The sequence below is a fragment of the Pseudopodoces humilis genome, chromosome 7 (assembly GCF_049639895.1).
Source record: "Pseudopodoces humilis isolate 2021_Gansu_Grassland_sample_001 chromosome 7, ASM4963989v1, whole genome shotgun sequence".
NCBI classification, from domain to species: Eukaryota; Metazoa; Chordata; class Aves; order Passeriformes; family Paridae; genus Pseudopodoces; species Pseudopodoces humilis.
The window spans coordinates 17,252,177-17,275,624 of record NC_142206.1 but is presented as its reverse complement, the minus strand read 5'-3'; the positions used below and the strand labels follow the sequence as shown (position 1 = coordinate 17,275,624).

The 23,448-nt window shown below is 36.6% G+C and overlaps 1 protein-coding gene across 2 annotated transcripts in view; it reads left to right on the top strand.

Annotated features, from left to right (window-relative positions):
- The first annotated feature begins 7,263 nt into the window (after positions 1 to 7,263).
- Positions 7,264 to 23,448, top strand: part of MUC2 (mucin 2, oligomeric mucus/gel-forming) — a 56,339-nt gene continuing 40,154 nt past the window's right edge. For both annotated transcript variants that reach the window (XM_088057344.1, XM_088057343.1), the window contains exons 1-22: positions 7,264 to 7,358; positions 8,957 to 9,221; positions 11,658 to 11,772; positions 11,928 to 12,018; positions 12,397 to 12,506; positions 12,728 to 12,944; positions 13,375 to 13,500; positions 14,199 to 14,316; positions 14,639 to 14,777; positions 15,257 to 15,367; positions 16,360 to 16,429; positions 16,794 to 16,931; positions 17,323 to 17,487; positions 18,063 to 18,157; positions 19,053 to 19,179; positions 19,834 to 20,089; positions 20,431 to 20,483; positions 20,755 to 20,864; positions 21,291 to 21,442; positions 21,871 to 22,009; positions 22,421 to 22,531; positions 22,836 to 23,015. In XM_088057344.1, coding sequence (XP_087913470.1) covers positions 7,289 to 7,358; positions 8,957 to 9,221; positions 11,658 to 11,772; positions 11,928 to 12,018; positions 12,397 to 12,506; positions 12,728 to 12,944; positions 13,375 to 13,500; positions 14,199 to 14,316; positions 14,639 to 14,777; positions 15,257 to 15,367; positions 16,360 to 16,429; positions 16,794 to 16,931; positions 17,323 to 17,487; positions 18,063 to 18,157; positions 19,053 to 19,179; positions 19,834 to 20,089; positions 20,431 to 20,483; positions 20,755 to 20,864; positions 21,291 to 21,442; positions 21,871 to 22,009; positions 22,421 to 22,531; positions 22,836 to 23,015 — 2,958 coding nt within the window. In that variant the 5' untranslated portion in view covers positions 7,264 to 7,288. The remainder of the gene's footprint in view (positions 7,359 to 8,956; positions 9,222 to 11,657; positions 11,773 to 11,927; positions 12,019 to 12,396; positions 12,507 to 12,727; positions 12,945 to 13,374; positions 13,501 to 14,198; positions 14,317 to 14,638; positions 14,778 to 15,256; positions 15,368 to 16,359; positions 16,430 to 16,793; positions 16,932 to 17,322; positions 17,488 to 18,062; positions 18,158 to 19,052; positions 19,180 to 19,833; positions 20,090 to 20,430; positions 20,484 to 20,754; positions 20,865 to 21,290; positions 21,443 to 21,870; positions 22,010 to 22,420; positions 22,532 to 22,835; positions 23,016 to 23,448) is intronic.

Here is a 23,448-nt window from a genome sequence, read left to right as displayed (position 1 = left end):
GCTTATTTTTTTATAATATTTTTCTTTACATAATCTGAGAAGCCTCTTTAAAGGTAGATAGCCTTAAAATTTTGGGCTTATATCCATTCCAAAGTTTCTATTTCCATGAGCTATATCAGATGTTTGGATTAAATGCAATCACATCTCTCCTCCCTTTTCTCATCAGTGATTCCCTCTAATTTCTGCATTGTACAGTCATGCTCATTCCTGCTTACCTGGTCTTTGGAAAAGTGAAGAAAGGTATTCTGTGCAAAACTGAAGTGTTTCAAAATTAGGAGAGAGCCTTAGAGCCCAAGGATTCAGGTATTAAAACAGAATTGATCAGTTATAAGCGACCTACAACAAACATCTGGTCCAACTGTATTCTCACAGGAAGTTATAGAGCCATAGAATGGTTTGGGTGGGAAGGGATCTTAGAGATCATTTGCTTACAATCCCCTTACCATGGGCAGGGACAACTCTCACTAGACCAGATTCCTCAAAGGTTTCCATTTAACCTGGCTTTGAACATGCACAGCAATGGGGCATCCACAGCTTATCTGGGAACCTGCCCCAGTTTCTCATGCCCCTTAAAGTATTGAATTTCTTTCCACTGTCTAATCTAAATCTACCCTCCTTCAGCTTAAAGTCATTCCCTTTTGTCCTAACACTACATGCCCTTCTAAAAAGTCACTCTCCAGCTTTCTTGTAGGTCCCTTTTCAGTATTGGAAGATGCTTTAAGGTCTCTCAAGAGTTTTCTTGCAGCTGCTTTTTTTTTTTTTTAAGATTTTCCTTTTGCCTGGTGCACATATCTCCTTATTCAGAATGCTGGATGTGTTATACATATTGGGACAGGAGTTTTGTGGAGGTGCATATATCAAAACTCTGAGATATTCTAATGCTCTGGGTAAAAGCTATTCTGAACATTAATTACCCACAATTTGAAGTTATAATCAGATTTTTTTATTCCAAACATTTTTTATACAGCCCTTACAAAATTTGAATATAAGTAGACCCAGCAGATGTAATGGACTGAATAGCATGGACTGTCAGTCTCACTGCTGGCATTTCATAGTGCAGATAATTGACTTCTGAGAAGTGACATTTGAAAAAGCAGCATCTGAAAAGGAGAATGATGAAGAAATGCCCAAAGTATTTTTTAGTTTTGCTTTCCTTTTCTTCCCTTTCAAAAGACACCTTAGAGTAATCTGATTCAAATTTTGAAAGTGCATTGCAAATAAATAGTGCAAAATATAATGGAAGTGTGTAAAGGAAATGTTTTCTCAGGTTGTCTAATTCATCAGCTCACAAAATATTCTTCTATATATGTTGTTATAGTCACAATGTTGCTCTGATAAAGTGCTGTATTGACAATATTGTCTTTTTGATGACTCAAATTTTAGTCATAAAGTGATGTTGTTAGGAAATGTGCATGGCAGCTGGAAGACTTGGATATGAGTCAGACGTATTCTCACATTTGACGCAGTTATTCCCTGTCTTGCAATACAGAAGGCACTATTAACTACGTAACTGCTGACTTACATAACAGAAAAAAGTTAAACTTTACCATAACTGTGGCAAGTTTGCTATTCTTTTGCAGGCACAGCAAATTATACCAGCAGGATTGTAGAATTTGGTGGTAAGGAAGACTAAAGATTCTTAGCAATTCGTACTTCAGATGAGCTCAACTTTTCATAATGTCCTGTGGAACCATCACCATACCTTTACCATGACTCAGAATATTGTTTATCTAAGCTTTTTGATATTAAATCTTAAACTTACGAAAATCTGTCACTTCAGTAGAGCTGTTGACTGTGGGCCGTAAACTAAGCTATTTCATTAAGAATTGGGGAAAAATGTGAAAAGTTTAATCTATCAGCCAGGTGACTAGGTTGGCCATGCTGAAAAGTACAAGAATATACTGTGTTGAGCAGTAATACTTGACGTGTCTTTCATAAATTCTTGTTTTGAAAGCTAAAAAATAACTCATAGCAAACATTGACTTGGAGGCAATATTGATAATGCTGCTGCAGAAAGAGAGAGTGAAAGGTTTGCTCTCCAAGGTTTTGAGACAGTGAGTCTGATTTTCCATATAAAAATATTAAGTAAATGCAAATTTACTTCAGTTCCACCTTCAGTGTTCCACATCTCCTTGATATGTGAGCTCTAATGAGAGAGCACAGGTTTAGGTACTCAAGTTTTGTCTGGAATATTTTCTAGCATCTTAGTGAACTGTATTTTCAGAAAAAATCCTCTTCAGAAGACAGAGGGGAAAGAAAGCACATTTTGCAAATATTTTTTTTCCCCCACTTTTTCCTACAGAGAAAATAAAAGATTTGGAAAATTCTGATCCCCTGGGGCAAAATTACCAGAGTATGGTATGTGTATTACTAGAGTAAGGTATGTGAAATGTAATTCCCTTGATGCCTTTTCCATGCCATCTCTTCTTGGCTCAGTCCATTTCCCTGTAGTAAATCTCACAGATGCTTGAGCAAAGCAGAACTGCTCTAATATTATTTTAAATTGTCAAATATTTTTCCTTGTGTATTGATGTAGAAGCCTCTGTGCAGAGGCAATTTGAAGACTAAAATTTTCTACAAGTTGAGTGTTGGTAGGAAAGCTTACTCACTGAAGTTATTTCCTACATCTCTTCCTAATCTTCAGTAATTGTGTGTCACATGTTTATCCCCACTTGTATCTAACTGGAAGAGAAGGAAATGTTTTGCAATTTTATTCTCAGAGGATGAGATGCTGACTTCCAAAGAAGGAAGTACTATGAGTGGAAAATGGATGCTATTCTTAAAATTTCTATGCCAAACCACTTAAGGAAGGGCATGTGAGAATGTTATACTGCAGCCAGCATCAGCAGATACCTTACAATATTGTATTTGTTGGAATGAAAGGTAATGCCCATAACCCAAAGGCTGCTCAAGGTTACAGTGATGAAATTAATTCTGTTTCAGTTTTACATCCATCTAAATGTTGACTCCTTTTCTGTTGATAATTTTGGATTAATCTGTTGGCAGTGTGCATGTCTAAATGAAATTCACCCGCATTACTTTTATGTCATTGCTTTAACAGTTTCACGCACTGTTCAGCCTTCTGCTGCTTGTCTCTGTGGCTTGTTAAGTTTTTGTCAAGATATGCTGTAGAAGGCTTAAATGCCTCAGTGAAGGAAATACAGTGATTGTGTATGATACATCTCTGAATTCATAATTTGGCTAGATTTTACCAGAGCTATTTTAGAATCACTGCGAAGAGAGTTCCAGCAACCCAGTTCAGACAATCTGTGCTTGAAACAAAAGGAGTGATGTGTATATTTTGCAGTTGTATGATCATGTGTAAGGCTGTGTGTGCTCTGGTGAAATTCTGGTGGGTGGAAGAACATCAGAACAAAATCCTGTGGCCACTTCTGCAGAACAACATTACTGATAGAACATTGCTGCTTGGTTTGGCAGCCTGTGATCAGCAAGTCAGGACTACAAAAACAGATATGGAAAAGATCTCAGTCACCAAGTGTAATTGTACTTTTTGAGGAATTTGTACAGTGGTCATCCTGCGATTGCTGTGGCAAGACTGTAATTAGATTTCCTCTTAGTATGTTAACTAATAGAAACAGACCCCACATTCTTGAAAATTTGTTTATTCTTCCTAAAACAATAAACCAAATCAGGTCTCAGCTGAATTCCATCTCAAAGTTACATAAATTATAATATAGGCCCTTTTCTTCTGCAGTGTGATTCAGAATTAAGATAATCTTCCATGTAGAATCTCATTTTAAAAATAAGTATATTGCAAAATAAATTTACCCTGTAACTAAATGAACGTTAAAGATTAGCTATGTTGATGGAATGATTGAAAATAGTGTCATAAAAGTTTAAGGGTAGGGAAACAATGCATTGACATAACCATGACTCAAAACACATCTTTTATCTCTGCTTCTGCATCTGCTGCTATAACAAACACACTTGTCATGCAACCAGCTTTTCTTTTTTATGCTTTGGAATCTAGCAGTGATTGTTGTAGCACTAGTGTTGGGGCTCCTAAGTCAGACATATAGTGGAAGCTTATGGGAAGCTGTACTGCTACTCATGGGTTTCAGGAATTCAAAGAAAACCACTCCTGTTAATACTCAGCTGCGGAACCTAAATATGAAAATCCTTCTTCTTGTCACTAGTTCTGCTGCCTCTTGCATAGTGACAGCATGCAGAATTATAAGTAATATGTTTGGTAATAAAAGCACCTGAACATCTGAAATTGGAAAGAGGAAGGTGACTTCTGATTAAGATGGCTAGAAGCAGGAATGGCATGAAGTTCCACAGAATGGTCAGCTTAGGTATAGATAACTTATATAAGCTTGGGGCAAAAATAATAATGATAAAGTGGAATTAACTTTGCTGCAAAATGGTTGGTTCCTTCAGGTTGTCAAGTAATTTATGGTAAATTCATTAATGCATACATACAGATGTTATCTGTGTATAACCAGTAAGGTTCTTCTGGATTAAAAAACTTTAAGGTAGCTGAGCAAGAAATAAACCAGGCTCTGATGTCTACCTCAAAGACTGATTATTTCTGAAAGACATATAAAACAGATGGTAGACAGGATCATTACCCTTCTGGCAATAAGGAAACAGAGACAGTATAGTTTAGGACACCTTCTAATGCTAGCAAAAGTACAAATACCCAAAACTTTTGGAGATAAGAATGTCTTTATTTCTCTTCAGATCATCACAGTCATGTAAACTCAAGTGTGAATTCTGTAAGAGTGATCTGAGTGCTTAAAGACATGTTGATAGCCCTTATTCTCCAGTTTGGGATGTCACAGCAAGCCACATATATGTCAGAAGAAGGGACAGTGGGAAATTGTTGGTCACTCTGAGAAGCAAAGACTGCAGAAGGAAAATTGTCCTGTGTAACTTTATAGCTCAAGAAGGAATCATGCTTCCTGTACAGGCAGGACAAAGCTGGAGCAGAGTAAATCAGTCTCTAAAATTCAGAGATGCTTAGCTAAAAATAGCTCTTCTCCTACACAGAATATATAAAAATGATAAAAATACTGGCACATTGAACTGAGATATGGTGCAACTTCAGTTGAAGGATGATTACCTTTCCCAGTCCCAACAAATGAATGAGACTGGTTCCATTGATGTCTAGAAGTTTCATGGCAAAGAAATCTGAATGGAAAATATGCAAGTTTCCAACTTACATCTGTCAGCATACACATCCATTTTAATCTAAAAAGGGGTCAGGTTTACTGTGTACATAAGTAATGGAAACACTTTTTCTTCTGAGGTGATAGTTCTAGCCAAGAGACTACCTAGAAAAACACAGGGAGGAAAATAAAAGCTCAAAATACAGTCCTTTGGGACTCTCCTAAATGTTTTTAGAAAACATGTCCAAACTAAGAGTTTTGGTGGCATAAAAACCAGAAAATTCCAAGTTGGGAGATGTCTCTGAGATATCTTAACAAGTTAAGTCTGGTAAAGTAACCACTGAGGAAAGATCTCTGTAGACTGTGGTTTTTCTTTGTTTTCTATGAATGGTTGGTTCTAACCAACCATTACTATTGTAATTATTACTATTATTATTACATATTATTACTATACGTAATTATTGTAATTATTACTATTTCTAATTATTACTGGGTTTATTTTTATTTTCCAAGAAGGAAAAAAAGTTATAATCTTCCACTGTTAGACTCATGAGGGAGAAAAGGGCTACTACTTAATTTCAGCCAGGACTATTGAGTGATACACTATGTAAGGGTAAGAGAAGTGCAAATTTGTATTCTCAGATAGAGAAAGGAAAAAATCTAAAACCTTTTGAGATGTATTGAAGAAAAACAGGAAGATGTTCAGATGGAGTCTAGGCTATAGTTGAGATGAAATTATTAAATAAAAAAAAATCAGCTAAAGAATATGCTTTTATGATAAGAGGATGTTTCTAGTTGACTAGAGCAGTCAAAAGGGCTAAGTAAAAAGTTTCCTTGATGTTTTGAAAAATATAAAAGTTCTACTTGTAATATAATTAATGAAAGTAAGAAATATTTTAAAGGATGAAGAGGATTACAGATTTCTTTTCACTGCATTGAAAATTTTTTGATGAGGAAATGTAGAGACTGGCCTGGGAGCTTTAAGAAGTAAACCCTGTTAATGCTATGAAGTAGATGTGTTACAAGATGTCTTGAAGGAAGTGTGCTTTATCTCAAAGAGCCTGTCTTTTGTCTTTGTCTTCTGAAGACAGTTGCAGAAAGACCTTCACAAAGGAACTTTTCAGCACAAAATCATGTGCATGTGAAAATCTTCTATTTCTGAAGCAGCATTCTGAACTGGTTCCTGATTCTGTTTTCTACTTTCTTTCTTCTCCCAATGACCCTCCCATCTTTCTCTGCACAGAGCAAACCTGACCCCATAGCTTTTGTAGGATCTGATGTGTGACAGCAGACTGTAAATTTATCATTTATGTAGAAAGTAAGCCAGAATGAAGAAGAATGTTTAGCAGGATTAGGGACAGTAATATTTTTCCATTTTTCCTTATTTTTTTTTTACTTTTTCTCTAAAGTTAATACTAGTGAGAATCTCTCCAACTTTGATGGAGAGTCTGTTGCACCATGATAAGGTTTGAAGGAGCACCTCTTTTACTGTAAAATTTTTGAACTTACTGTGTCACCCAGTCTCAATTATGTTTTGGGTAAAATATGCAATATGAGCAGTATTTTGGTTTAGATGTTCCCAAGAGCTTTTAAAATTAAAGAAATCAAATAAATGCCTGCAAAATAATTTTACAACACATGATGTGCCATTTTATTTGCAAGGGTTACTGTTAATTACCAAGAGCTTCACAAGCATCACTTAATTTTTTACAGAAATCATTTCATCTGATGATGAAAAAATTCTTTGGTTTTGAAGCCTCTATTTTAGGGTTTCACCTTAAAATGTCTTCAAGGGATTTCTTTGTTCATCCACCCCAAAATTCATTGTTTGTTATGGGAGTTGCTGAGGGTTTAACTTGGCGTGAACATTTGAAGGATTTAAAAGCACAGCATCCTGTAGATGAAATAGAGCAATAAAAAATTACATGATTACTGAATCAATATTATACTATTTCCTTATGCTGAATTCCTTCATTTATGGTGAAAAATGATTGTCTGTTTACTTCTTATCTTCTGCAAATATCACATCTGTTTTTTCACCCCTCCTCTTGCCTCCTCCCTTTGAATCTCCTCCCTGTGATAGAATCAATTGCCTCAGTGGCTATTATAAAAAGCCGAGTTTCCAGTGGAGTTCCCATTCACCCTCCTTAGCCACCATGGGGCTAAGAGTGGCCAGCCTCTTCCTCCTCTGGCTGGCTCTTTCCTCTGCTAATGAAATAAAGAAAGGTAAGCTCTAGAGATGGAATGGTAGCAGACTGCCTCCTGGAAAAGAGGGAGAGAGCTGTGGAGCTGGAATGAGGCAGTGCATTTAAATAATATTCTGGAGTTTTAGGACGCCTTAAATTGCTTAAGCTTTCAAATATTGAGGCTGCATTGCGTGGACAAAATTGGTAGATACTACTTTCTTTGGAGAAGTTAGTGCCTGTATCTACTACATTGATTTCTAGTTTGATGTGCTTGGAAAATACTTTCAGAGTTGCTTTTCTTTCCATGCATTGAGTCTTTACTAGGTACGGCAACAACTTGACAGAAAGTAACTGTAGGACTTTGAGAGGTTCATTGTTAAAGCAATGAAGGAAATGAATGATTGTGTCTTCTGTTACTTTGGAACAACACAAGTTGGTCTTCAAAAATGAATGTAATAACATTGAAAAAAACTAATTTTGTCATTTAGGACATTTTAAATCCTTTTCCAAAAGCTCTAACTTACTGTATTTGCTGTAAAATTTGAAGTAATGGAATGGAGCACTCTTACTGAAAACTGCTTTTTAGAGAAAAAGGTGATGAACTATATCCAATGATCAGGTTTGGGCTATTGAACTTGGTCTGCTGTGTCTTGAATTCAGCAATGGGAGGATAGCTTTACCTTGGATTTGGTCTTCCAGCTGTGACCTCCAGGGAGGATCTCTGTGTAGCCTTTCTTCTGGGGAGGGAAGCATTCCAGCTTGGCTGGATGTATCTGGTATGATTGATACCATCAAAGTATAGTAACCTAGAGGTGTCCTTAGTAGTTTTGCTTTCTCATGTTAAATGATCCAAGAAAATCTTGTGAAGATGAAAGATATATCAAGATTCCCAAGGAGGATCAGCTTTTATGATTTGCCCCTAACTTACAGTATCTGGAGATTCATCAGATATTGTGTTAATTTGTATTATTTGTTGGTATAGATGGCTGGGAAAGGAACAAATCATCTTCATATTTTGCTATTGCAAAAACTTCTTTTATTTTTCTCCTCCTACTATGGCTATTTTCTGACCTATCTTCTGAAAAATTTCTGTCTTGCAGCAATAGGAATCACTACTGCTTTTAGGAAAATAAATAATTCCCTGAAATCTCCTGTTGTGCACAAGCCCTTTCATAACTATTAAACTATTTGCCTTCCAGAGTAGGTAGTACTTTCTTGGTTTCCCACCTGTTTCGTTTCTAGTACATGTTGCACTAGGAAAGAAGATGGTTCTTGGAAAAATTCAATATTGATAAAAATAATACTGTGATTCAGAATAAAATCATATGCTTGGCACAGAAACCAAGTTAGTGGTCAGTATTAAGTTTCCTCACCTCATGCAGATAAGTTCCTTCACGTTAGTGAGGATTACAGGATATACCATGGTCTCAGAATTATTTATTAATATCTTATTCAACTTTAAAGATTTTAATATTTTCTGCTGACCTGGCGGATACTTGATGAGGCTTGAAATCTATGGAATCACTGTGCACATAATTGCAAGTGGTCCCTACCGTAAAATGAAACACTTACCTTTTTTAACACTAGAGCATTTCTTGCACTTCTTTTCATATCTATTTCTTTTTCATCACTTAACAGGAAGGACAAGAAGCCATGGCCACTATGTCTGCAGCACTTGGGGAAACAACCATTTCAAAACTTTTGATGGAGACATCTACCAATTCCCTGGCATTTGCGAGTACAATTTTGTTTCCGACTGTCGAGAGGCTTACAAGGAATTCTCTGTCCACATCCAGCGTGCTCTCAACAGCAATGGCCATCCTGAGATCCAGTATATTCTGATGAAAATCAAGGATATAATGGTCTACCTCAAACCAAACCTGGTTGTAGTGGAAGGGCGGATGTAAGTTCCTTTACTATAATGGTATTCAGAGAAATGTGCTGGGAAGATAAAAGCAGAATTGATTTTTTATGCAACTGTCTGTGTACCACTGGAGAAACTGCTACAAAGAATTTCCACAGACAGACAAACAAACAAAAAATCTTTTTGAAATTCAGCATTAAAATTGCTTTGGGGAGGGGCTTTAGATTTAATTGTCATTTCTACACTGGCATAAGGGATTATTTAAATAATCTCATTAAATAAATAAAGTCAGGAATATGTCTGAGTAAATTGTTCTTCCAGTTGTGCAGAAAACAGTGTAGCTTAGGTGCCAGTTTTTTCACTGTCTTAAAATGACATAACTTCATTTATTTAATGGCATCATCTTGAGTTTTACCTTAGCAGATGGTCTAGCAAATCCTTGAAAAGTAAATGCATTTCTCTGTGTTTTTTTCCTTTTATTTTCTGACAGAAGAGGGTAGTTTTTTCTGATCTTCATAAATAATTCTTTAAGATCTGATGGCCATTTCTCAAGGGAGTTTAGTAGATACATCACAGGTCAAAATTTACACTAATTTATCTGTGGCAATATGTAATTTTTTCAGACTAAGCAGTGTTATTTTTCTCCTTCTATAACATGATTAAACAAGAAGCTTGTCTGACACCGTTACTGATGCTAAGTAGTGTCTTCACCTAGTCTTTCCTATCATTGGTGTATCCTTGTAGTGTGTGCATTTATACTCTGAAGCAACTCATGAGTTAATTAGTATATTTTAGCATAATTGAAAAAAAGAGAACTTTTTATTTGTCATTGGAGAACTCAGTTTTGCCCAGAATTCAACTTTTGCTCTAAAGTTCGCAAGCCACTACAATGAAAATATGTTCAGAGATTGAAGGTAACATTCAGTTTTCCAAAAATTATATTAGAATGCATGAGAAAACGGAAGAAAGTTACAAAAAATTAATTCTTGCCTCAAATTGAAAAAGCTCTTAATTGTGTACTCAAGTCTTAAAAAGAACTCCATGAAAAACAAGTTAGAAGTCCTTTTATAACTGTTTCTCTTAAACCAAGCCATTTTTATCTTAGATAAACTTTACTGTCATAAAACAACAGATCTCTGCTGAACAGGTTTTTGCTGCTTGGATTGAATTTATTTTTTTGTAGAACTTAATTTTCCGTATTGATCCTGAAATGATAAATGATCAAATGTCATGTAAAATAGCATTTTGCAGGGCTGAAGTGAAAACTGTGAAGTAGCAAAGTGTATGGATTAGCCTCCAGGTACTTGATCCACTGACTGATTGAATGTCCTACTATTAGAAAAAAAGATAAATATTCCGTGCTGTGATAGTTAAAAGCTGAAAAGATGTCCAACATTTTATGCTCCCCCTCAAGAAACATAATCTATCAAGACTTCATTGTTTATTGATGAACAATGCAGTCAAAAGTAGAAATAATGATCTCTGAGTTTGTACCTAGATGTGTAAGTCATTTGGACACGTTAAAAAATGTCTGAGGTAAATAGCTGTAAAAACCCCAGTGACAAAAAATTAGGAGATAAAGCTCTCCCAGTCAGGAGACTAGTTAAGAGATGTGCATACACATGCATGAATCCTGATGGATAGAAATTACATTGATTAATCTGTACAAAATTAACCACTTATTTTGATTGGATTCCAGTTTACATTACTGCTTTTTGAACAGACTCTAGTCCTCTAGATTTTAAAGGATAAGACTGCCTGCCACAATCCTTTTATTGCTGAATGAAATTCAGCAGTTCGATTTGCTTGTAAGACATGAATTGTTATCACACAAAAATATCTATGCTCAGCCCTCTGCAAACTGTCTTCTGTCACCATTAACAAGCTCAGTCCTGTACACTTAAAACAAAGTAACTAACTACTGAAAGAGCTACTGAATTCCTCTTAACATTCTCCTTTCTTTTCAAAATTTTGTTGGCAGTCCCTGTAACTGCCTGTGCATTCTGAACTCTCTCTTAAGGAGGCAGTTCCTGGCAATGGAACATTGATTCTCTCTGAATTGGCTGAGATATTTTGGTAAAGAAACACTGTAAATTATGTTGTAGCTCCTTTCATTGATGTAAATTATTAGTGAGTGTTTGAATATCCTCTGTTAATACCACAATGATGATGGTTTTTCTTTGATTAATTTAAAGACATCTGACATTTTGGGTTTTTTTGAGTTAAAGAGACAGAAGTGTTGGGTAGGCTTTTCCTCTGAAATTGCTTTGCCTTATAAATGAGTTTTTTCAATGAGTTATTGTCCCAAGTGTCAGAAAGAAAAGACTTTATGTCTCATTAAACAAGGCATCCTGTGCAGTTAGGATGAGGTAGTCAGACTAGTTTCTCTATTCCTTGTGGTATTTGGCTTATTGCAGACATTCATGTCAGCCCTTAAGTTTCCTAACTAATGCAATGTCTGTGATTTTCTTCTAGTGTGAAGACACCTTACTACACCTCTGGTGTCCTCATTGAGAGCAATGAAATTTACACCAAGATTTATGCCAAATTAGGCATGGTTCTGATGTGGAACCAGCAGGATGCCCTGATGGTATGTATGATCAAAGTATTTTTAATTGGTATTTCCTGGGTTTCCTGGGATATTTCTCTATCTCAGTTGGAAAAAAAAAAAAAAAGAAGGAGGGGAGAAAAGGAGGAAAAAAAGATAATTCTTTTACATTTTTCCTTTTTCTTTTCGTTATTTAGGTGGAGCTGGACAACAAATTTAATAACCATACCTGTGGTCTCTGTGGGGATTACAATGGAATTCAAATCTACAACGAGTTCATCAATGGAGGTGTGTCATCCCACCATACTGACAACTGTCACTGAAGATAGGCTGGCAAGCCCTGTGCATAGAAACACAGGAGAGCAAATTTCACTTGAGAGGTTTCTGTGATTGCCCCAGACTAAACATTAAGTTCCAGTGCTGCATTCCTGATCTAAATTTATTCTGTTCCAGATTAATCTTTTTGTTCTTTACTAGCCTTCTTTTCCTGTTTCCCTTTTACATTTTTGAGCACAGTTAGACATCATTCGGAGCAGGTACCTGTGTCTGACAGGCATCTTTGATATCATAGTAACTGTTTCCCTTAATCAATAGAGTTTCAGGAATCAGGTGCTCCTTGTCAATTTTTGGAGCTCAGAAAGTTCTCTTTACATTTTTTTCTCATAGATGCAAGCTACAACTCAATTACATATGGGAACATGCAGAAGATCAGCAAACCCAATGCCAAATGTGAAGATCCAGATGAAACTCAGGCTCTTCCAAGCTGTAATGAGCATGTAAGTATTCCTTGTGGTGAACTTTATTTACATGGGCACATGGAGACATCCTTGTGCAGCAGGGAGTTAGTTGCAAGGAGCTGGAAGGACTCTCCCTTCCAGGATAAATGGTTACTTTTTCTTAGCTGTTCAAAAGACAACAGGTTTTTTTTCAAGATAAGAAATGTCCAGAAACTCAAATGCTTAAAAATCTCTTAAACATTATTCACCTTCCTCCTCAGCGTGATGAGTGTCAGAGGTTGCTGACTTCCCCCGCATTTGCCGATTGTCGGCTACGTCTGAATTTGGAAATGTACATCCAAGCCTGCATGCAGGACAAGTGTGCCTGTAATGGGAAGGAGGACTCCTTCTGCCTCTGCAGCACCATCTCTGAGTATTCCCGCCAGTGTTCACACGCAGGCGGCCGCCCGGGAGAATGGAGGACACAGAACTTTTGCTGTAAGCAGCTACACAAATTTTACAAAGATCCAAATGTTTCATGCATGTAGAACCATGAAATTTAAATTCATTACTTCTTCACAAAACTGTTGGCATGTATTATAAATTTCATACCAGTAGTGCTAAAAATATGATGTTCTCCCTTTTTTTTCCTACTGTTACTTTGCTATTAAGAAATATTTTTCGGCATATTCTGCTCCCATTAAAAAAAACTAAGATTTGATGCTGCAGGAGATGGGAATAATTTGAACTATTTGAAAGCAAAAGAAGTAAATATAAAAAACAGTTCAGAACTAGATGAACATGCTTTTCCATGTGGAGTCTGGCTTGAGACACCACTGGCTTGAAGGGAGTAGGATGTATGATTTGTGGGTTTCAGGAATGATGAACTTAAGTCAAATAACTCATGGTGTCTTTCTTATTCCTTCAGCCAAGAGCTGTCCTGCTACCATGGTCTATAGAGAAAGCAGCTCACCCTGCATGGATACTTGCTCACACTTGGAGATCAGCAGCCTTTGTGAGGAGCACTACATGGATGGCTGTTTCTGCCCTGAAGGCAAGTGCTATTCTAGCTGTTGCACCTGGGACAAAAGCAAGAGCCCTGGCTAAAGGAGTCTTACTAAAATACTACATATAGTCAAATAATATCGTAGAAACGAGTAGTGATACTCCTTATTTTCCTCCCTAGAGGAACATAACTGTAAAATTTTCTAAGGAGGTAATAATTGATTAATTAATCAATTATTTTATAGTTCAAACATATGAACACAGTGTCAGGTAATAAACCTGCTTTTTAATTCTCAACTAGTGGGGTTTTGATCCTATATAGTAAATCATGCATTTTAAATTGAATAATTCTGAGACAATGGAGACAATGGACATAATTTGCCCAGAGAGTGGCAGTGAGGGACAGCAAGTGAAATTCTCAGGCTTGCCATCAACCTTAACCTTAGGAAAGAAGATCACAGTGATAATCTTCACAGACAAAAAGACTAAAAATCTAAACATGTGACATTCTGAGATTGTTCTTATAAGCTTGCAATAACCTTTTTATCTATGTATAGTTATAAATGAACAGGCTTGGATTTTCAAAGCTGAATAAAAGTGCTTTCCCTCTGTCTTATTTACAAAAAATAGAGACAGTATTCTTCACAATTTAGATAAAACTCAGCCTGTGTGGAAAATTAGAGTTTTTCCTCTGTGGAAATTGCTTATTTGGAAAAGAGCTGCAATATTTAATGTTGTGTTTTATAGGAACTGTGTATGATGATATCAGTGAAAAAGGCTGCATCCCTGTTAGCCAGTGCCACTGCAAACATGGTGGAAAGGCGTATGCACCTGGAGAAAGCATTTCCAAAGAATGTGAAGAATGGTAAGGATCCTGGTTGTTTTACATTCGTCTTTGAATGATTGTAAATGGGTTTGCATTTTTCAAATTACCAGTTGGTCATGACAGATGGCCTGAAAACACTCTGAATTTAATGTTTATGTTGCATGTCTATAGAACAAAATTTCTGAAAAGTTTTCTTGATTCTATGGCATATGTCAGAGGGAAAATCTCAAGGAAATGGTCAAGGCTACAGTTCTAAAACACCTGGGAATAGCTTGCTGGTTCCCAGATATACAGATACTTTCAGTGATGCCAGCTCCTGTAACAACTACAAGCATTTTTTGTATAATTTGTCTGTTTATAGCACCTGTAATTCAGGCAGATGGACCTGCAAAGATTTACCCTGCCCAGGCACATGCTCAGTGGAAGGAGGTTCCCATATTACCACCTTTGATGGGAAGAAGTACACCTTCCATGGAGACTGCTACTATGTGTTGGCCAAGGTACTGTGTACTGTGGGGCTGTTCTCTTGTAGAATGAAGCACATTCCATAAGGCCACTTCCATAAGGCAAGGAAAGCAGAAATGCTGGAAGCTGTACTAGAAAATTCGGGATTTAGCTGTAATAGCCCTAGGGGAAGCTGGGGACTTACTGCGATGGTTGATTAACTCAGTGAAATAGAAGACTGCCTATGCTGTCATTATCCAGTGGAGTCCTTTGTATTTAAGAAGTCAAAAGGTGTCAGGATTAGACATTCTTTGCCACTTCTGTAATACCTATTTCTGAGTCAAAGTCAGGTAGGGAAAAGAAGTAGGCAGCTGTTTCATTCATCCTTAAAATATCTGGTGTCCATTCTCCTAGAGAATGAGGAAAATCTAGAGTGAAGGTTATAATATGACTGATGAATTTAGTCTTTGTTGTGGAAATCATCTCATGAGATTTTTAATTTGACTAATGGAAACTTCTTTCCCTGTGACTGTAGGATACTGCAAATGAAAGTTACGCTCTCCTGGCAGAGCTGGCTCCCTGTGGTTCCACGGACAAACAGACCTGCTTGAAGAATGTTGTGCTGTTAGTGGATAACAAAAAGAATGTAAGTGCTGTTCTCTGGATTCTGCTAGATATATTGAAAATTAGCATATTTCCCTTAATGTGGGTGAATACTTTTTTCTTCTGGAGTCATTACTGTGGAGAGATAAGGAACCTCAGGCAGGCTGACAAACAGCTCGGGTTTCTGCCTTGAGAATTCAAAATAAACCTAAACTTAAGAAAAAATAAGACTCAAAACAAGTGACATTTCCCCCTCCTCTTTCCTCTGCTCTGTGCAATATGATTATTCTCACAAAATTCCAGGTGTCTGGAGAGAAGAGTAGCATTCTTCTCTCCCTCATAGTTTTTTTCTTAATTCAGATATAATTTTATAGATCTAATTGAGTCTTTTTCAGAAGAAAAAGACTGTCTTTGAATGGTGATACAATCCAACCTTCTCAAATATTCACTTTAGTATTCTTTGTTTATGAGAATATATAGACTATCTCTATACATAATTTACATACATATACACATGATTTTCTTCACATATTTATGAATTTCCTTGTTCTTGCCAGCATTAATAGAACATAAGAAAACCAAGATCAAATAATTTTATGTTTCTATGTGTACAGAGTAGCATCTGAGGAAGTTTAATAAACTGCTTTCTTACCATGTCAGAATCATATTAACCATCACACAGAAGCTGTAGCACAGGCTTTAATAAGGAATAAGAACTTGCTACAGATCCTGAAGACCTAGTATTTTCTTTTACTTGCTGAAACCAAAGTTCCCAATATAAATGAGTGTTTCCTTTCATTATTGCTGTGAATTCTTTAGGCAGATGTAAGAGAAACACTGAATAGTAAGACGATACCTTACATATACCCTCTAGGGCTGCTTCCAGGTTCAATTTTCAGATAGATTTTTCTTTCAAAAATGTGGAGCTCTAGATGAAGCCTAAATGTGTAAAATGCACTTCCTGTTAATTTTCTTTGTATTGGTTCCTTTTCCTCAGTCCCTGAAACCTCATTGATTCTGTTTGCCGTTACACAGGTGGTGGTTTTCAGATCAGATGGCAGTGTGCTCCTGAATGAGATGACAGTGAATGTGCCTCATGTGTCAGGTAAGGGACACAGCCTTGTATGTCAAGTGTCACACACCCAGCTTCTCATGCAGGGATGTATTTTTACAGAGGCAAAAGTGGAATAGAGGTATTTAGCACTTTCCAAACCTGGTTACATGGTGTGGACTTGCCCATTTGGTTCTGATCCCAGAGATCAGTCAATATAAGAAATAAACTTGTTAAGTTTGTGAGGACCAGCATCATATCTAGTTGGTCAGTGATTTTTAAAGGAAAATAAATATTAATTTGATCCTGGTATCAGAGATTTCATACTGGGTGATACATGAGAATCTAATAAGAAGTGCTTTGGCTTTTGGCAACCTGTGTGTCTGTTTACTACAACAGTTCATATTTTGTTTTTCAGCCAGCTTCTCAGTATTCAAGCCATCTTCCAGCTACCTTGTTGTACAAACTTCTTTTGGGCTTCAGATGCAGATCCAGCTGTTTCAAGTCATGCAGCTGTTTGTGACTGTGGATCAATCAGTTAAAGGAAAACTTCAAGGCAAGTCTCTATGCAAATGCGAAGCAAAGCTGTGCTGTTTCACAGCTGAATAATCACTCTTTATGAGTGATTACTCATACTACTTGTTAATTCAAGGGGAGAAAACTGAAAGAAAATTGAATCAAGCAGACTAGAAATGGGTTTTTATTTTTTGATATTGAAATTACCTATCACTCTGGTGCCAGTACATAGATGTTTTTTAGAATATTCCTTACTTTTGTATTCAGTTTAAATTTTAACTATCCACAAAACCAGTTTTTTGGTGTATTTTGTGGTTTCAATATCATCAGAAAGCATAAAAAATATGGGTTAGGGTAGTAATCTCTTGAAGCACAGGTATAGTATGGAATAAGTAATGCTTATGTGAATTTTTTACCTTGTTCTCAAATAGGTCTTTGTGGAAACTTCAACGGAAAGGAAGGTGATGACTTTAGAACAACTAGTGGGCTGATTGAGGCTACAGGATCTGCCTTTGCTAACACATGGAAGGCTCAGTCCACCTGCACAGACCAGGCAGAAAAGCTGGAAGACCCCTGCAGTCTCAGCATTGAAAGTGGTAAGCACATTTAATAAGTCAGATGGTCGGCTTCTGCCAGGATGAGCAGTGCCTGCTATGCGTTACTGCAACAGCTGTGTAAGAGTTGTAGTGGGGTGGTGAAGATTTTTTTTACAGGACTGTAAAATTAATCATTAATATATGCAAGTAGGTATACATACAAACACTTCATCAAACTGAAGTGAATATTTAAGGGGTAACTGTAAAAGAATCCTTGGGTGGAAGAATGAGAAAAACAATCATTAATTTGTCTTATCTGCGAAGACAGGTTGTATCTCCTAGCATTATCTATCCTTATGTTTAACTTAGCTTTATGGTCCCCAAATGGAAGAAGTTGTCACAATTCCATGTGTACAAGTTGCAAAAGTATGGTGCAATTTTTGATTTTATGATTGCATGTCTCTGAATCAAGGATTAGAAGTACATGTATGGTGATTGCATGTTGTTTCTCCACTACCCAAAATGCACACAGTTCTCTCATTTGTATTGTTGCACTGCATTTATGTGTCAGCATTAAGTAGGCTTGGCACAAAGAAGATAAGGAAAGGTGACGAATTTCTCCTTTTTTTTTTCAGCAAATTATGCTGAGCATTGGTGCTCTTTGCTGAGAAACCCAAAGGGTCCTTTTGCAAGATGTCACTTAGCCATTGATCCTTCAGAATACTATAAGGTACTGTAATTTTGCACTCTTTTAGTACTACATTATTTCAGATAGTTAAGTGCAGACATTTATCATTGTTTGAACATTTGAAATATCAGTGGGTAGTTTGTCCATAAGAGACGCTGAAGTTTCTGCATTGACCGATTCAAGCAACATAGCATCCAAAGTATCTAATATGATGAGATCCTTATGGGCTGCTGCTGAATAAAAATGTACATTTTTTTTCTTTTGCTTTCTTATGTTTTGTGTTTCATGTACATTTTTATTATCTTGGATATTTGGACTGAAAAGAAGATTCAAGAGTTGCACTTGTGCACAGTCTAAGCCTACCCTTAAACATTAGTTTCTGTAAAGTTGAGGGGAACATTCCAACCAGTACGTGGTTGGAATGTAACACCAAATCATTTTCATGCCAGAATCTCCATGAATTCTTTTTCTCCATGCTCATTTCTGTTGAGCAGTAAGTGAGGCTTACCTGAGGAAAAGGAATTCCAAAATCATTGCTTATACTTGGAAGTCAGTGTAAGCTCAAACTTTGTTAATGTCTTCATAGACCTGGTTAATATTTTGCCTTTATTATTCTAGTTTTTGTGGATCTCTGCATTTCTAATTAGTAACCGAGAACAAATGGTATTAATATCCTTTGAAAAAGGTGCTCTTAGGAGGCTGGCTACTTTTTAAAGATTCAAGAGGCTTGGCTTAGGTTAGAATGAACATCCAAATATTTTCATTGTGTATTAAATGAAGCAGCACTTTAACTTTCTGGTCTTTCTCTATTCCTTCCATTGTTCTCTGGTCATGGGAATTAATACAAACATCAGGAAAACAGGACATTTTGTAGCAATCAAGTTGCAATTGCCCATTGATTTAATGACTTAAAGACCCTTTTCTTCTTTTTTATCAGAAATGTAAATATGACACCTGCCTCTGTGAAGACAATGAAGAATGTCTGTGTGCTGCCCTGTCCTCTTACTCAAGAGCCTGTGCTTTCAAAGGGATCATACTGGGAGACTGGAGAAAGAGTGTCTGCAGTAAGTAGTGGAACAGTAATCCCTGTAGAAATAATTAACCATGAGAAATAAGAGGCTCTCTCTGAATTTGGTTGTCAGCGATCTCACTGTTAAGGGATTTGGAGTATCTTAGAAATGTCTAAGGGACCTAAAAAGGACAATGCTGATAAAGTTTACTAATTCATGTTATATTCTTCAGATGTAATCTGAAAGTTTTATACTTAAAAGTAGAAATCAATATTTTTAACTTTCACCTTCTTTTCCCAGTCTTTCTATTATAATTCTGTTTACTAATGGAATCCCAGCCATCAGGGCTTTTACCATGCATTTGTTTAGCAATGTCTTTCTTTCTGATCATGCTTGCTTTTCATCAACAATTCAGTATGTTTGAGACTGGAAGTTTATTGTATTGTGCTCTGTATCTGATTATCAGTATGTGAAATAAATAGGAGTATGAAAGTAGAAACTATTAGTAGCAGTTAAAATTAAGTCTTCAACTGGTAAAATTAGATTAGCGTTACTTGTAACTTCTGATAATTTTGTACTTTAATAAGGTCTAAGGGAATGTTTTTATCACTACATTCAGCACAGCCAAAGAAACCAAAATGGAAATGTCAATGCCAAACTGTCCATCCTGCATTCTTTATTTATCAGTTTGTTTTTTTTCCCCTCCAGGCAGTGAAGCATCTTCTTGCCCTGGAAATCAAGTCTTCCTTTACAATCTTACAATGTGCCAGCAAACCTGTCGTTCCCTTGCTGATGGTGAAAAGTATTGCTTGCAAGACTTTGCTCCTGTGGATGGCTGTGGCTGCCCACCCAATACGTACTTGGATAAGCATGATAACTGTGTGCCCATCTCCCAGTGCCCATGTTATTACAAGGGATCATACCTGGAACCTGGTGAATATTTCACAAAAGACGGAGAACGCTGGTATGTTTTATTTTGGCTTCTTGTTTGTGGAGAAAAAGCCCTTTAAAATTGCTTATTAGGTGTAAGGTGCTTAGGTTTTTTGGTACTTTAATGGGTATTTTTAATGCATTTCACAGCATCTTTTTGCTGACCAAAGCATTATCCTGTTGCAATGCAATGTATCAATAACTGAGATGTGCAACTTGCTTTGGAGGTGTGAGTACTGGCCTTCACAGATAAATGTTATTCTGAACCTGCAGTGTTAATAAGGCTTTCAAATTTATATAAACAAATCCTTAGACTTAAATTTAAGATCTTGACCTTGCTTTTTTTTTAAATTTCTACTTACTTCACTTTTCTAGTGTTTGCCGAAATGCGAAGATCCAGTGCACTTCAGTGAAAATAAGAATGAGAAGTAAGTGACATTCTATAAACTAAACTAGAATAAAACCCATGACGAACCTCCCAACCCAAACCTACTTCCCTTTTGAATTTTCCATTTACTTGTTTTGTGTGTTTTTTTCTCTTTATGTAAAACAGTAACACATTTTCACTTTATTCTCTCTTCAATGAGCCTACTTTTCTCATAAGGATAGACTGAGATTTCTACCTCAGAAACTAGCACCTTTCACTCACATTACTTTTGCATTGTCTTGGTTGATCTAAAGCAACAATGTACCTTTCAGGTGGAAAAGAATGTTCTTCCAACAAGACATACTTTGACTGCAATGCATCCTCAAAGTGGACATCGCAAACACCTCTACAACTTAGCTGTCATACTCCTCAAACTGATCATGTAAGTATTCAACTTTTCTTTGTGTCTTGCTTTGTTTATTCTGTATTCTTTACACATGGTGCTACACAGCAAATACAGTTGTAACTAACCATTTATTTCTCTTTGGTTTAATCTACCCTTCTTTTCCCCCCCCATGATATTAATTTGTTGCCATTTTCACAATGATTCCGCTTATGGTTTCCTTCTCCTCTTACTTTTTACTGTCTTTAGTAGAGTCATCATTTCCAACTGAAAAAGAATTTGGGTTCTTAGACAATCAAAAAAGAAAAGAAAATCATTAGAAACCTAGAAAAAAAACCCTTATAAACTAATCAATATTAGACTGTGTGCTTGTAAACAGAGTTTATTTAAAGAGTGCTTGTGAAGAAGTGGAATTAAGATGCAGTGCTTTGTCATAAGATAATAATTTCTCCTTATATTCCTTAGTTCCAGACAGAGTGTGTCTCAGGCTGTGTGTGTCCTGAAGGTCTGTTTGATGATGGCAGAGGGGGCTGTGTTGAGCAAAAAGATTGCCCATGCATTCATAACAATGAGTGGTATTCTTCTGGAGGCAAGATAAAAGTGGACTGCAATACCTGGTGGGTTATAAGTGAATACTCTCTTCTCAAATATATTCTATGCAGTATATTCATAGTCCTGTCTAGTAGTAGCTGCAAAAGCTGGAAGTATCATCCTTAATTTTAAGGAATACTTATTGCTATCTTTGAAAATACAGATTCTGCTGAAAGTATGGGAGTAGGAGTTACCTCTGTTTACAGTAGGCATCTCTTGTTGGGAAAACTCCCTTATTTTTTAAAAATAAATGCTATCACATCTAAAGATTGTAGCTCAACAGAGTAAAAATCATGTTATAGGCTTAAAAACAGGCTAAACAATTGAAGTTGAAACTTGGATATTTTGTACGTTATTAATGTTATATCAGGCAGCTGCTTGGTTTGTTCTGCAGTTTTTCAAACTGCACACTCTCGGCGATGTCTGAAAATTCAACTTCTCTGCTCTCTTCTAGCACCTGCCAGAAAGGGGTTTGGGAATGCACTGATGATGTGTGCTATGGGACTTGTATGATATATGGAAGTGGCCATTATAACACTTTCGATGGGAAATTCTATGACTTTGATGGGAGCTGTGAATATGTGGCTACTCAGGTAATTCTCATCAGGAGGGCTGCAAAAGAATTTGATTGCCTTGAAAATCTACTTTCCTTTTTGATTTTGTCATTCCTTATTGCCTGTCATTGTTGTTCCCAAGGTATTCACACATTCTGCCGGGATAAATTGTGTATTTTCAGTGCAGGCAGGCTGTGAGAATGTGGATTCTTTTTTACTAGGCTGAGACTGTGTTAACTGTTTATATGTATGCATAGAAGTGTACATATATGGTTGTGCATCTGTAAAAATATGTGTGTGTAGGATCTCACATTTGAAGGGGCAGTAACTATTTATACATCGTGAAGATTTAAATTATTTCAGTTTTTATGAGAGTGAACTACAAAGAAATATGCTACCTCATTTCTCATGTTCTTTACTTTTTTTAATTTTTTTTTTCTTTTTCAATAGGACTTCTGTGGTGCGAAAAATTCCAGCGGCTCATTCAGTATCATCACAGAGAATGTCCCCTGTGGAACTACAGGAGTCACATGCTCAAAGGCTATCAAAATGTTCCTAGGGGTGAGTGATGATAGTCAGCACAAATCAGTAATTGAGTATTACCAAAAGTATAATGTTCCAAAGTCATGTCCCTAAAAGCAGCTGTAACAAGTATTAGAGGCCCTATCAAATTATTCTCTAAAGGTGTCGGTTCTCAGGTGATGAAAACTCTCAAACAGAAGTGCTACACCACTCCCTGCCATCTTGAAAGTCATCTCAGAGTTTGAGCTATTGGTTTCAGAATAAGTTACATTGTTACAAGTATCTAATATTTTATCTCATCATAGAAGTTAGTGTTATAATACTTCTCTCTTTTATCTTTCAGAAAACTGAACTGAAATTGGAGAACAAAGAGTACAAAGAAATTCAGCGAGACGTTGGTGATGATGTGCAGTATTGGAACAGGACAGTCGGCCTGTACCTGGTTATTGAGGCTAGCAACGGTGTGATGCTGATCTGGGACAAGAAGACTACTGTTTTCATCAAGCTGAGCCCTGATTACAAAGTTAGTGCCTTTCTGTCTTTTTCTGAAGTAGTATTATGGATAGACAAGGAAATGTAAATGTGCTTTTATTCTGACTCCATGTCTATATCCGCTCCTATATCCTCTGTGCGCTGATGATTAGCTTGCATTATTACCATCACAGCTTGCAGAAGTGTTTCTGGGGTTTCTTACAGTCTATCACAATGCATTGCACAGAATGCATAGGATGTTATTCCAATAGAGATAAACATCTTGGGAAATACTCCTGAGTTTGTGAGTATTGATAGCCAATCATCCAGAATAATTTAGGGGACTGCACATGTACTTCGAAACCTACATGCAATCTCAGCCCTGTGTTAAAACCAAACTCCCTATACCATGTATGGCCATGGTTCTGGTTCTTGAAATTCAGCATGCTGAATTGCAGAATATTGAGGCATTGTAAAAACAGTGA